The following is a 12,572-nucleotide window of genomic DNA, read 5'->3' on the forward strand; positions in this document are numbered from 1 at the left end:
GCTTTGCTTACACAGATTTTACAACAAATTCCAGCAAGATCACTGCTAGATGTTCGATATGTAAACGAACTATTGAGGAGAAGACCGGGACAACTTCAAACTTCAACAGACATCTGTCAAGGATGCACCCAGAAAAGTAAGTGATATGCAGTCAGTTGATGATATGGTTGGTGATCAGTTAACGTTAGCTAGCTAGCTATCTAGCTACGGTAACAATAGCCTCTGAAGTAACTCAACCACTGGTCCAAGATGTTCGGTTAGGTCGTGTGGGTATATCATATCACTAGAACCAAGTGAAATTGTATAGGTAAGTTAAGTAACGTTACTGTTAGAATGCTAATGCAGCATTGCACAGAAAAGTCACAGTACGGTTCGCTTTCAGTACGAGCGTGCCATCGATCTCACTAATGAATTGGTAAGTAACACGCAGCGTCTTCGTGTTATAGGGAGATTAAAACTGATTTTTCTTATTTATCATTTAGCTAATTACCAAGTAGCATACACTTAACGGAAAAAACACACCACTCTGAACTACCGTGTTAGCATTAATCTTAACTAGCAATAACAAATCCGCACATTGCAGATCTCCGCCATGAATATTCTCCAAGTGCGGAGAAGGAAGAAGTCTAGCCTATATGCATCCACAAATAATGTTGATAAAATGTGCACAACTTTACAATGCAAATAAAAATAATTGTAGGCTATTACTCGCTAAATGGACTAATTGAACAAAGCTAATGTGGATGCCGCCACTGGTTTTCTTGAGAGCTGGAGACGGTACGAGATTTGACGGATGTGGCATTTCCCCCCCGATGTACCGAAAACTACCGAACTGTATCGTGATTCGTGACACCGCATAGGCTACTGTAAATATGTGGATATTTTTCTTTGCATATATGCAGCATTGGGTGTGCCAAATTCTAAAAATAGACACGCGCGACGTAGCTTTTGAACAGTACTATGAACTGGCTCTGTCTTCTAACAAAATCACACCCTCCCTGACCCATACAGAATAAACATACAGACTCACGGAGGATAGAGAGTTAAAGCTCAGCTAGGTTGCATTTAACATACTTAAATCAATAATTAAATGACGGGGTTTTGCTAATTAATCCCTGTCCTGTTAGTCTCATAAATTATGTATCTTTTCTCATACTTTTCATTTATCCAGCTAGCTTACATTAGTTAATCTACTAATATGGTAATGTTAGTTATATAGATAACTAAATATGTAACTTAACTGGTTATGGTTCAAAGAACTATGTGTATAATGTGTAACATGTGTATTGTTATTGCATATTGTTATAGCTATAACGTTACACATTTTTTTGCTGTGAGAAAGATTACTTGAAACAGTTTGGCATCAGCAAGCTAAAGTGTGTATCCTATCTTCCCCTAGGTTCCAAGAATACCGTGCCTCCACTGTTTCAGATGTAATGCCAGCTGCTTCAGGTCAGAAGACTATCACATCATTTTTAAATGATGGACAGCAAAGGATGTACGACCTCAAACATCCACGTCAGAAGGCTATAAGTGATGCCCTTGTAAAATATCTTAATCATTAAGTGCTGCTTGCCACTCTCCATCGTTGACAACGAGGACTTCAAGCACTTCCTGCATGTCCTGGACCCTCAGTACCGGCCCATAGCAAGATCCACAATTTCCTCTGTGACCATTCCAGGAACGGTGGAAGTCAAGAAAGAACAGATAAAGAGCCAGCTGGCAGAAGCATCGAGTGTTGCTGTTACCACAGACATTTGGAGTGATCGAAAGATGCGGTCATTCCTTGGAGTGACAGCACACACAGTGGCAATGGATGAAAAAAAAAAAAAACAGGAACTCAGCCTTCAGTCATATCTTCTTTCCTGCAAAAGAGTGCATGGGAAACACTCAGGAGAGAAGATTGCAATGATGTTTGAATGCTGTGCTGAAGAATACCTGATTAAGGACAAGATCAACTTTGTCATAACTGACAATGCATCCAACATGAGAAAAGCTTTCCAGGCCAGCTTTCCCCTAGAGGATCCTTGTGATGCTGAAGCTCATGATCCCAGCACATTTGAGGAGGATGATGAAATATGGCAAGACCTGATGCCAGAAGATCAACAGACAGTCAATGACACTTTGGCTGAGAACTGCAAGATGCAGAGACTATCATGCTTCACACATTCACTGCAGTTGGTCATAAAAGACGGTCTGAAAGACACCAGTGGGCTGTCAAGCACCCTAGCAAAGCTATCCTGTGCAGCCAACCTCCTCCACAGTGGCACCTCGTTTAAAGACTGCTTTGAAGCGTGTTTTGGTGATGCAACAATTCCAACAGCGAATGCCACACGATGGAATTCCACTCTGAAGCAGGTGAAGGCTTATGTGCATTTAGACATGCAAAAGCTGTCCAGTGTGTTGGAATCAGAGGGGCACAAAAGCCTTATCTTATCCCCGCGAGAGTATGCTCAGCTTAAAGAACTGATCGAAGTTCTTGATCCGTTCTTATGCTACGTTCAGACCAAAGGTGGCGCGAATGCATGCAAAGTCAATGGGAGGAGGCGAATGGGCGGAATAATTCGCGGCGAAATTACGGGCGGCGCGAATTGGGCGAATCGAGCGACGAACGCGCCTTCGCGGGAGTTCAAAAATGTCCAACTCGGGCGAATATTTCGCCAGGCGATAACCAATCACCTTCAAGTAGGGTTAGAACCCGCTTTCGTGTTGGGAAAGAATACACGCCCCCTACCCAGAATTCTTTTCGGACGCCATCCAAACGCAACTCCTGAACGAGCCGGTGAAATTCGCCAAGCTGGGCACGTCTCCGGTTTATGCTATGAACCCAAACAGAACGCTGACGCCAGTTTCGGCGGTGCAAGTTGATATAAAGCAGAGCCACCGCAACTGATCTCTGTCGCTCATCCATGATGATCACAAGTAAACACAAACTGCTCGTGTGTGGTATTTGTTGTGTGCGGTCTAGCAAACTTGCTAGCAGCGTTGGTGTAACTAGGCTGCTTGTTGTGATGTCAACACAGCGAATTCGCGTTCTGTTCGAACACACCTGGCGGAGCTGGTGGCCAAACACGGGCGAACAAAGTGGCGCGAACTCTCTCGCCGCCTTTGGTCTGAACGTAGCATTAGAGGCAACCAACCTAACTCAGGGTGAAACTACTGTCACCGTCAGTGTGATTGTGCCCTGTGTCCTCACTCTGCGCTGTCACCTGCAGGAAATAAGAGGAAAAGCCAGATACTGTGGGCCTCTGGTGAGAGCTCTGGAGAGCTCCTTGAAAACAAGGTTTGTAGAGGTTTTTAGTGCAGTCAAGATACCAGGATGTGAGCCAGCTGAAGGAAGAGGCCCCACCAAATTTCCTTTCACCAATGCCTACTTCATAGCATCTGTGTTGGACCCAGCATTTGGCTTCCAGTGGCTAGAACATGATGTGCAGCTGGACAGTCGACATCAAAGATGTGCTGAAGACTGAGATCAAAGGTGAGAAATGTTTTGATTAACGTTAGTTAAGTGATTAACTATTTGATTGTTGTGACGTTTATATCATTGAAGGTGTTACAATAAAGCACATAGGCATGTCATTTGTCATGTAGGCCTAGTCAATAACATATTTGTAATGAGTCCCCCATGCCCCCTCTCATTTCAGAGTATATAAAGGCAGAGGGTGACAAGCAAGCGGTATCAACAGCAGATGCAGCGGAAGCAACAGGACCAGGGGAAGGTGAACTTTCAGAGTCTCCTCCTGAGAAGCAGTTGAGAATGTTCTCCCACTATAGGAGGACTCCCTCCTCCACCGAGAAGAAGCCGTCTGGCCAGGCTCAGTTGACTGCATACCTCGACTTGATCGCTGAGCAGGACTCTGACTCAGTCCCGTGCCTCAGGTTTTGGCAGCAAAACAAATCCAAATTCCCTACCCTCTATCAGATTGCCACACAGGTATTCTCTATCCCTGCCTCCAGTGCGCTCATTGAAAGGGTATTTAGTCATGGAGGCATTTTGATGAGGCCTCACCGTGCAAGGTTGAGTAGTTCCATGTTGTCAGATCTTATGTTTTTGAAATGCAACGTGTATGCTTAAAACTAGTGCCACCAGCCTTTTGTTCCTAACTATTCCTGAGAGACAATGTCTTTTGACTAGTTTTTATGAATGTATTGTATGCTGTGGAACTTACTTCTGTATACTGTTTCCACCATTTGCTAATATCATGCTATTCACAGCTATCAATGTGTTTTGAAGCACATCCAATGTTCAGAATGTCAAAGAAATTCAGACTGTTCTAAAAATGTGTGTGTGCGTGCATGCTTGCGCGTGCATGTGTGTGGGTGTGCATTTGTTTGGCTATCGTGTCACAAAGTAAATAAACTCCCTTTGAAATGTTGACAGCTGTGTCATTTTTGTTTAATGTAGACCTTTTTTATTTGTATGTCAGATCTTTGACTGTGCCTGAGTGGATCACTGGAGCCATCTTGGAACTCGACTCAGACTCAACCTTGATGACTCGGACTCGGACTAGGGCAATAGGGACTCGACTCGACTTTTCTTTGGTGACTCGGACTTGGACTCGAACACTGGGGACTCGAGACTCGACTCGGACTCGAGGTTTAGTGACTCGACTACAACACTGCCTCTGAAGGAGTTCAGGGCCCTGTGTTCTACCTCTTCCATAAGTTGGCCACAATGGGCGATACTGGTGAGCCCATTGCACAGCCGTGTTTCTGTCTGTAAAACTGGCCCCTGAATTGGAAATATGTAGTGTTCAGGCAAAGGTCCAGTAGTTGGCAAATCTGGTCTGGGCTGAGGTTGGTCCTATTGTGGAGGGTGTCGTCCTGTAGCAAACGTTGCCTCACAATTTCCAAAGCCTCCATGGTTGGGATGCAGGTGAATAACGAGGTCACGTCGTAGGATACCATGGTTTCATCCGGTTCCAGTTTTACACCTTGGACCTTGTACATGAAATCAATGGAGTTTTGGATATGGTGAGGTGTTTCGCCCACTAAAGGAGTCAAGATGTTGGCTATATGTTTGGCAATGTTGTATGTGTCCGAGTTTATGCTGCTGACGATGGGCCTAAGGGGGGTTCCATCTTTATGGATCTTAGGGAGTCCATATATGCATGGAATGTTATCTTATGTGTAGAGACAGTGGTATTGTATCCTATCAATGGTTCCTCCTTTCTGTAGTTTCTGTAGGTACTATATTATTCTCCTCTTGTAACCACTAGTAGGATCGCATCTCAGAGGTTCATAGGTGTCAGTGTCGCTGAGTAATGATGTGATCTTGGCAAGGTAGTCTGTTGTGTTGAGGATAACCATGCATCTCCCCTTATCTGCTGGAAGGATAGTGATGTTTTCATCCTTGCTCAGGGCTGTCACGGCTTTCCTTTCCTCCATGGTTAGGTTGGAAGGAGGGAGTTTTGCATTGGACAGAGCTGCTGATACCTTTAACCTAAGCTGTTCCGCCTCGGTTTCCGTTAGATTGTTTTTCCTTATGGCTGATTCTGTGGATGTGATGAGGTCAACTATAGGTAGTTGTTTGGGTGTCATGGCGAAGTTCAGTCCTTTGGCTAAGACCTCCTTCTCTGATTGGGAAAGTACCTTGTCCGACAGATTCTTGATCCATCTGTTCTGTGTTCCGTTTTGTGTGGAATGTTCTGTCTTTTGTCTCCAGGTAAGTATATCTGCTTGGCTAGTGTTGTTGGTTCGTCGTTGTAAGTTTTGAAACTTCCTTGTCTGCCTTTCTTTGGTTTTGTGGTGTTGAGATAGTTGGGCTTTCTTGGTGAAATCAGTGATCCTCTCCAAGACTGCACCAGGCAAGTGGGATGTTATTTGCTGGAGTAGTTGGTCAGATTTCTCCTTCAGCCCTTCAATAGTGAAATGGACCTGTCTCACTCTTTCATTCAGGAGTTGATTCTGTGCCTTCTCTATGATTCTGTCTGCTCTATGTCCTTTCATTGTGGTACACAGGCGCAGGCTAGTGGGCATGAGCCTGTGTTGTCTGCATCTCAGATTGAATCGCAAGTGGTTTCTGTAGTCTGCAATCTTTCGAGCCATCCTTTCATATTCCCTCACCATTTTAAGGGTGTCAGACCCAAATTGTTCCGCAACATCTGTGAATGTTGTCATTCATCCAGGTCATGGTTATCCAAAGGAGTTGAATCAAGTGCAACTGGACTTGGTATATATCTGTAAAGACGTTTCGCCTCTCATCCAAGAGGCTTCCTCAGTTCGTGCCTTTCTGACTAGACGAAGCTAGTCTGACTGGCTGGTGATAAGACTCAGAATTTATCCTCTTAGAGTCGTTATCAGAGCTATAGATGTCCATGGCTCTTTGTGTCCCGATGTTTACCAACGCCCATCGCTAATAGAGCCATAGATATGAGTGGCTCTTTTGTGTACCGATGTTTGGCTGCGCCCGTCGTTATCGGAGCTATTGATATGCGTGGCTCTCCTGTGCTCCGATGTCTGATGTGTAATTGACAAGTTACTTTGAACTGTTTCCTTCACTCCTTCATTCCATCTTTCTTTCCCTCCTTTCTTTGTTTCTTTCTCTTTCTGTTTGTCTGTCTTTTTCTTTCTTTCTTTCTTTCTTTTTACTTTTTTGTCTATTCTTCTTTATCTTTTTCTTTTTTCTTTTTTCCTCTTATATTTTTCTCTCATTTTTTTCTCTATTTTTCCTTTCTTTCTCATTTGCTGTCTTCCCTTGTCCCTTGAAGAAATGAGGGCTAGGCTGGCAACTAATCCGTCATGACTGATGAGCACAGTGGAAAAGCTGCTGTCTTTGACCCATTCAATCATGGTACATCAGCTGTTCCACTCCTCTCTGCTTGGCTGGCTGTCAAGCACTGGCCACAGCCTTGACTTGAGATTCAAACTGGGAGAAGAAACCGTGACGCTCTTCACAGTAATTGTACACCTGCCGAGGCTTTGCTGTGCTCTCTGCAGTGTCTTGTGTTCAGTATTTAAGGGTTTTTGGGAACGGAGTGGGAGGATTGATGGTAGATAAAACTGAATTGCCCAATTCCAAAGTGGGTGTCTGCTATGCAACCTCATTGGTATGGCTTGAATTATGTCACACCTGTAGGGTTGACTTGAATTAAGCATTCGTAATCGGATGATAATCTCTTTCTGTCTTTCAAACAAATTGATTTAAAGTCTACTTCCAATGCAGAAGTGCTTTGACGCTCACCTCTCTATCTTTTGTGCTGAGTGTGGAAAAAAGGCGGAGGCAACGGATATGGGAGAAGAGTTGTAATGAGTGGTAACCTATACAGTTCTCTATAGGAGTGGCCAAGAGTGGTCAAATTGCTACAGCGTGTAGAGGGAGGTGCTGAGGGCTAAGTTCTTGGTGTAATGTCAAGTGAAACTAGTGCGTGAGTTTTGTACTTCCATGTCGGAATGGTGCAGATATACCAACCTCTATGTTGTGGAAGAAATCTGTATGTCATCTTTATGTAGAGAATCAAATTCTGGAGTTTTTAAGAGTTGGTTGAGGTGGGCCTGCAAGGGAAGCTTTCAGGTGTCTTAAGACAGTGGGCGTGGGGCAGATTTTCCTAGGAAAGATTTTCAACAAAAGCTGGTTTTTGAGGAGGTTTTGGTGTCTTCCTGCTGTTATGATATGGATTATGCTGAGAGATGCAGTCGATCTGTGCGCTACCAAGACTCACCAGGTAAGGGCCATAATTATGAAAGGATAAACAGTGTAGATTTTTCATCTACTTGAGATGTGCTGGACATAGCTGTCAAGACATGAACATCCCCAAAGAATGTAATAATGCATTATTAGCTCAAAAGGTGCAGTAAATAGAGTAACATTTTGTTTTTAAATGTTTGAAATAAATAATTTTGCCCAGGTCAGATGAGGACTAGGACAGCACTTAAAACAGCCTGTACACTTTGCTATACTTTTGGGTGTCCACCTCAGTTGACAAATAATTGCAAACAGTTGTTATTAATCAGGGGGACTGAGCAGAATAGGACAGACTATAGCTGTGGGCAGATTATACATTTACTTTAGCTACCAAGCTGTCATATTTCAATGGTATAGCTAGACTGCAAATTCTATGTGGACTTCGAAATTGGTCAGAGAAGATGAAATCATTGTGAATAATTTCTAATACAGGCTAGTAGTATTCAGGCTAATAGAGTAGAAGAGCACATTTGGCACTATATGGTGCCAGTGATTTAGATTGCAATCCAATGCATTTCAGTGGATTTTTGTGTTTTTATGCAAAAGTTCATTCTGCCTTGGCGTTGCTGAGCTTAATCTAGTTTAGTGCTAGATTGTGTATTACAGAATTGTCATTCTTGCAGCATTGGGGCTTGTGTAAAACACCAGTTAATCCTTGCCCAAGTACTGGGAGGGTTAATCCTAAATTAAATTTCAGATTATTGGAGCCCCTACCAGTTAGACATTTCAAATATTAAGCTTATAGTGTTCTATACATGCTCTTTTTTTAATATCAGACTGTTAAAAGCCTATTGCTTTTTAATTCTCATAGTTAAAAAACTATTCCTCCTTTTTCTAGTCAATACAGTTGTATTGCTCTCCCTGGGACTTCTTTATTGACTAGCTACTCGCACTTACATTTTAAGCCCAAGCTAAATTATAAAATGCAAATCGAATTGAAATTAGAGAAACTTTGTGTTTGTGAATTCTGTGAGCTGTTCTTACTTTTTGTTTTGTTTTCCTGAAATGCATCTGTCTCTAGACTCCTGTGATTTTGTCTTTGAGGATTAGTGTGGAAATGACATTTTGTTTTGAAGAGCTTTAAAAAGTTTGGTATGTCAGAAATGTTTTCAGAGGTCACAACTCTCCCAGCCACTGAGCGGTGTGTGTGTGTGTGTGTGTGTGTGTGTGTGTGTGTGTGTGTGTGTGTGTGTGTGTGTGTGTGTGTGTGTGTGTGTGTGTGTGTGTGTGTGTGTGTGTGTGTGTGTGTGTGTGTGTGTGTGTGTGTGTGCGTGCATATATGTATACATATACAAAGATACTTGTGTGCATGTTTCAGCTGCCTCATGATCCTTCTCTGGCCTAGTGTGGCACAGCATGGTGCAGCTCAGCTCAGTTTGATTTACTACATCATAAATCAACAACTGCTTGACACTTTCCATCTCCATATTGCCCATCTCCAATGTGTCTCAAACTACCACTAATGCATCCACCATGGTGTGCAACTCTGTCCAGGTTGGGTCCCTGTGATATGAGCTGAACAGTTCTGACACACAGCCAAATTTTTTTTGGGATCCAGCACTGACTCTCAGTTTTAAATTTGCTTGACCACAGGGCAGCAGGCTAAGTCTGCAGCCTGATTTCTTCCAATTGGCACGTCTTTAGGTGTTAATTCAGTTTGTGATGTGTCATAACAGTTGCCTGAAATGGCAGGCCAACAGCAGGTTATAGTACAATATATCCACAGTTTTTTGTTTTTTTTGGTTAACCATTGTATGACTTATTGACTCATATAGTATGTGTTTTATGGCTTTGTTTAAGGGCTAGCATCTTAGGACATATACTTATAACCTTTGTTTTTGGGTTGATGAACTTGTTGAATGTGAAATCTCTACTCCCCATCGCGCGCGCGCGCGCGTGTGTGTGTGTGTGTATGTGTGTGTGGGTGATCTCACACACGTGCATGTGTTTTAGTGTCCCAGTCTATCCTGCACTGTCAGACAACCCTCTCCATTTCTTGTTGAGTCCACTTCAAAGGGAGAGGAATCTGTCAGTTCCTCTACCATGGGGTCTCAGTCAAAGGTGGTGAGAAGCGAGGAAAGGGGATTGGTGTGCAGAGGAGCGATAAGAGGTTGCGTGAGTTGGGAGGTGACACAAACCTCTTAGCCGCACCCACCTCTCTGAGGAAGATGGATTTCAGTTTCTGTAAAAAGAGATGTCTGACGCTGTTTACATACAGCCTGCAAAATGAAATGCAGTAGAACGTTTCCAACTCTATGTAGCCTTGGACTGTAGTTTCCAAACATTTAGAGTGACTGTATCTCCTGACATGTTGAGTTATCTGTCAGAAGCTGCCACATGCCGATACTATCTTAAAAGAAAAGTCCTCATTTTGCTCAAGAGGTCCCTTAATTGAATTCTGCAAACGTGATGCTGTCTGTCTTCATATTTCTGTTTTTTGTTTGTCCATGTGTGCATTCCAGAGAAGACCAGGAAGGAGGTGATGTCCAAAGGCTCCAGTGGTATGGAGGTCATCCTGACTTCATTGGAGGTCAGCCTATTCAACAGCACAATTTTACGCATAGATGAACACTTAAGTTTGAGTTACCTTGTCTTTTTGTATTTTACTCTTTTGTCTACTTTGCTGCATGAAAAAGTGAAGCCAGCTAACGGAATCTGCCAGTAATGTAGTAATACTGAAGAGAGGTGTGTCAAGGTCAAGTTGGCATCTAAACTGGAAGTGGACCTACATTTCTTTAAGGAAGTGTGGTTCTTATTTTCCTGTAGTTAGAATTAGTTTGTTTTGTTTTTGTTCCAAACTTACCTTTTTAATCTTTTGCCAAGATGATATACTGACCTGAAAATGTTGCAATTTGGATTTCTCCATAAATATATTTGATAATTGTTGCAGAATGCATTTGAAATCATGGTTCATATTTTGAATAGGAAATGACCAAAGAAGTTCAGATAAAGTAGCTCCCAACCCAGGCACACCTTTTCCTGGTAGAGTACAAACAATGAAGAGAATCGCTGTGATCTTTGAAAATGCCCAATACCCGTTACACTTCTTTTTTCGTGGACAGTGCTGGGTTTGAGTGAAAGAGACATTTAGATGGCTGTCTACATTTCTGTGGCCTACTGCTTTTAGGTGTGTGCACGTGTACGTGCATGTGTGCGTGTGTATCTGTGTGTGCATCCATGCATGCATGCACTGGTTCAGCTATATTTGTGAGGACTGACTTGAGTTTTAACCGTAAGAGTGAGGAAGGATATTTTGGCTGGTCCTCACTCCTTCAAGAGGCTCTTCAAGAGGCTATTTTAGGGTTAGTACTTGGTTTTAGGGTTGAGTTGAGAGTTAGGATTAGTGTAAAGTTAGATTAAGGGTTGAAGTTAGGCATGTAGATTTGATGGTGAAGTTTAGAGGTTAGGGGCTAGTGAATGAATGTAGTCAGTGAGGTTCCTTGCAAGTATAGAACACAAACATGTACCCTCCTGCATGGATGATTGCCGAAACTGTTTCTGTGACTTTCACAGAATACCCGGGATCCCCAGACCACCCTCAACATTCTTTACATTCTCAGTGAGCTGCTTACTGTGGGTGAGTAAATTTTGCTGTTTTGTGAAAGAACCAATGAGCAGTTCATTCCCTGATTTTAGAAATGATGGGGAAATGTACTCCCTCGCTGGATGATTACTCAGAGAACAATTTAACTGTCATTTTTGATTAGTCGGTGTATGTGGGCTAATGTGCTTTGGTTCATGTGTCCGCATTTGAGATTAAGATACAAATGGAGGGTAGGGCTGGGCGATATGACTTCAAACCAATATCACGGTTATTTCAGATTTTTACCTCAATTACGATTAATGAATGATTATTTGTTTTTTGTGCTTTTTTTTTTCTTTTACACTGCCCTCATAGTTCTCTGGTAAGGTCTGTACTGAAAATATGCTGAACTACTGGGATATTTTTTTCTAATGAAGCATATCTTATGTTTGTGATTTTCAAATAATTTAAGGAAACACACAGATGAACTATTTATGGATATTTATTGAATATTTTGAACAGTTGAAATCAAAATCAGTTGAAATTGCAGGTTCCATTCATCGTCAATGTAGTGCAACGTAAGGCTGTAACGTAACGTAAGTTTGGCTCCATCGTTCTACCTGACCAGAGATCAGACATGGCTGCAAAGTACCGAACAGATTTTAGTTCAGCACTTACCTTATCACCACATGTTTTGTACATGTTGGGCACCGTTGTTTGGGAAAAATATTTTCGTGATGGCACAGCATGTCTTTTGTCGATGGTTTTAACAAAATGTTTAAACCCACTGTGTTCCACAGTAGCTATGGGAGCCATATCCTCCATGATGTAATATGCAGTAGCATCAGTTATTTCTTTCCATCTTCTTGAATCCTTTGCATATTGTGTGGCATTTGTAAATTCTTGTGTTAGCGACAGCTGCTTTGTGGAAGCACTTTGGCGTTTGTTGGTCTCTCTTTTTTTTGAGTCATGCACTCTTCATATTCGGTAATGTGATTGTGTCCCAAGCGATTAAACAAATTGGTGTAGTTAACTTTGGTCACTGAAATTATTTTTCCGCAGTGTTTACATTTGACTTTTTGTTCTGTGTTGTCTTCACTGAAGCCAAAATGTGTCCAAACGATGGACATGACATTCTTTTTAGGTATAAGCTGCTCAGGTTGAGGCCCATTTGTTGGCTCGGTCTTAGCGCTTGTGTCATCCATGCCACCAGCTTTCTTTGAGTGAACTCTGACTAACGTTAGTTGGACTAGGCGGAGGCATGTGACTGAACACGACGTAGTATTTTTCTAAAGGGACAGTTTGTGAACACAGTCATTGGGGAAATTATTAACCGTATTAACTGACATGAGCAAGATTAAGTCC

At 42.5% G+C, this 12,572-nt stretch overlaps 1 protein-coding gene across 1 annotated transcript in view; it reads left to right on the forward strand.

Moving 5' to 3' along the window:
- The window catches only part of agtpbp1 (ATP/GTP binding carboxypeptidase 1), a 133,559-nt gene that overhangs the window by 13,850 nt on the left and 107,137 nt on the right, over positions 1–12,572 (forward strand). Inside the window, exons 4-5 of the mRNA XM_056281479.1 lie at positions 10,147–10,214; positions 11,198–11,261. Of these exons, the coding sequence (XP_056137454.1) occupies positions 10,147–10,214; positions 11,198–11,261 (132 nt within the window). The remainder of the gene's footprint in view (positions 1–10,146; positions 10,215–11,197; positions 11,262–12,572) is intronic.

The sequence above is a fragment of the Lampris incognitus genome, chromosome 1 (assembly GCF_029633865.1).
Source record: "Lampris incognitus isolate fLamInc1 chromosome 1, fLamInc1.hap2, whole genome shotgun sequence".
In the NCBI taxonomy this organism is placed as follows: Eukaryota; Metazoa; Chordata; class Actinopteri; order Lampriformes; family Lampridae; genus Lampris; species Lampris incognitus.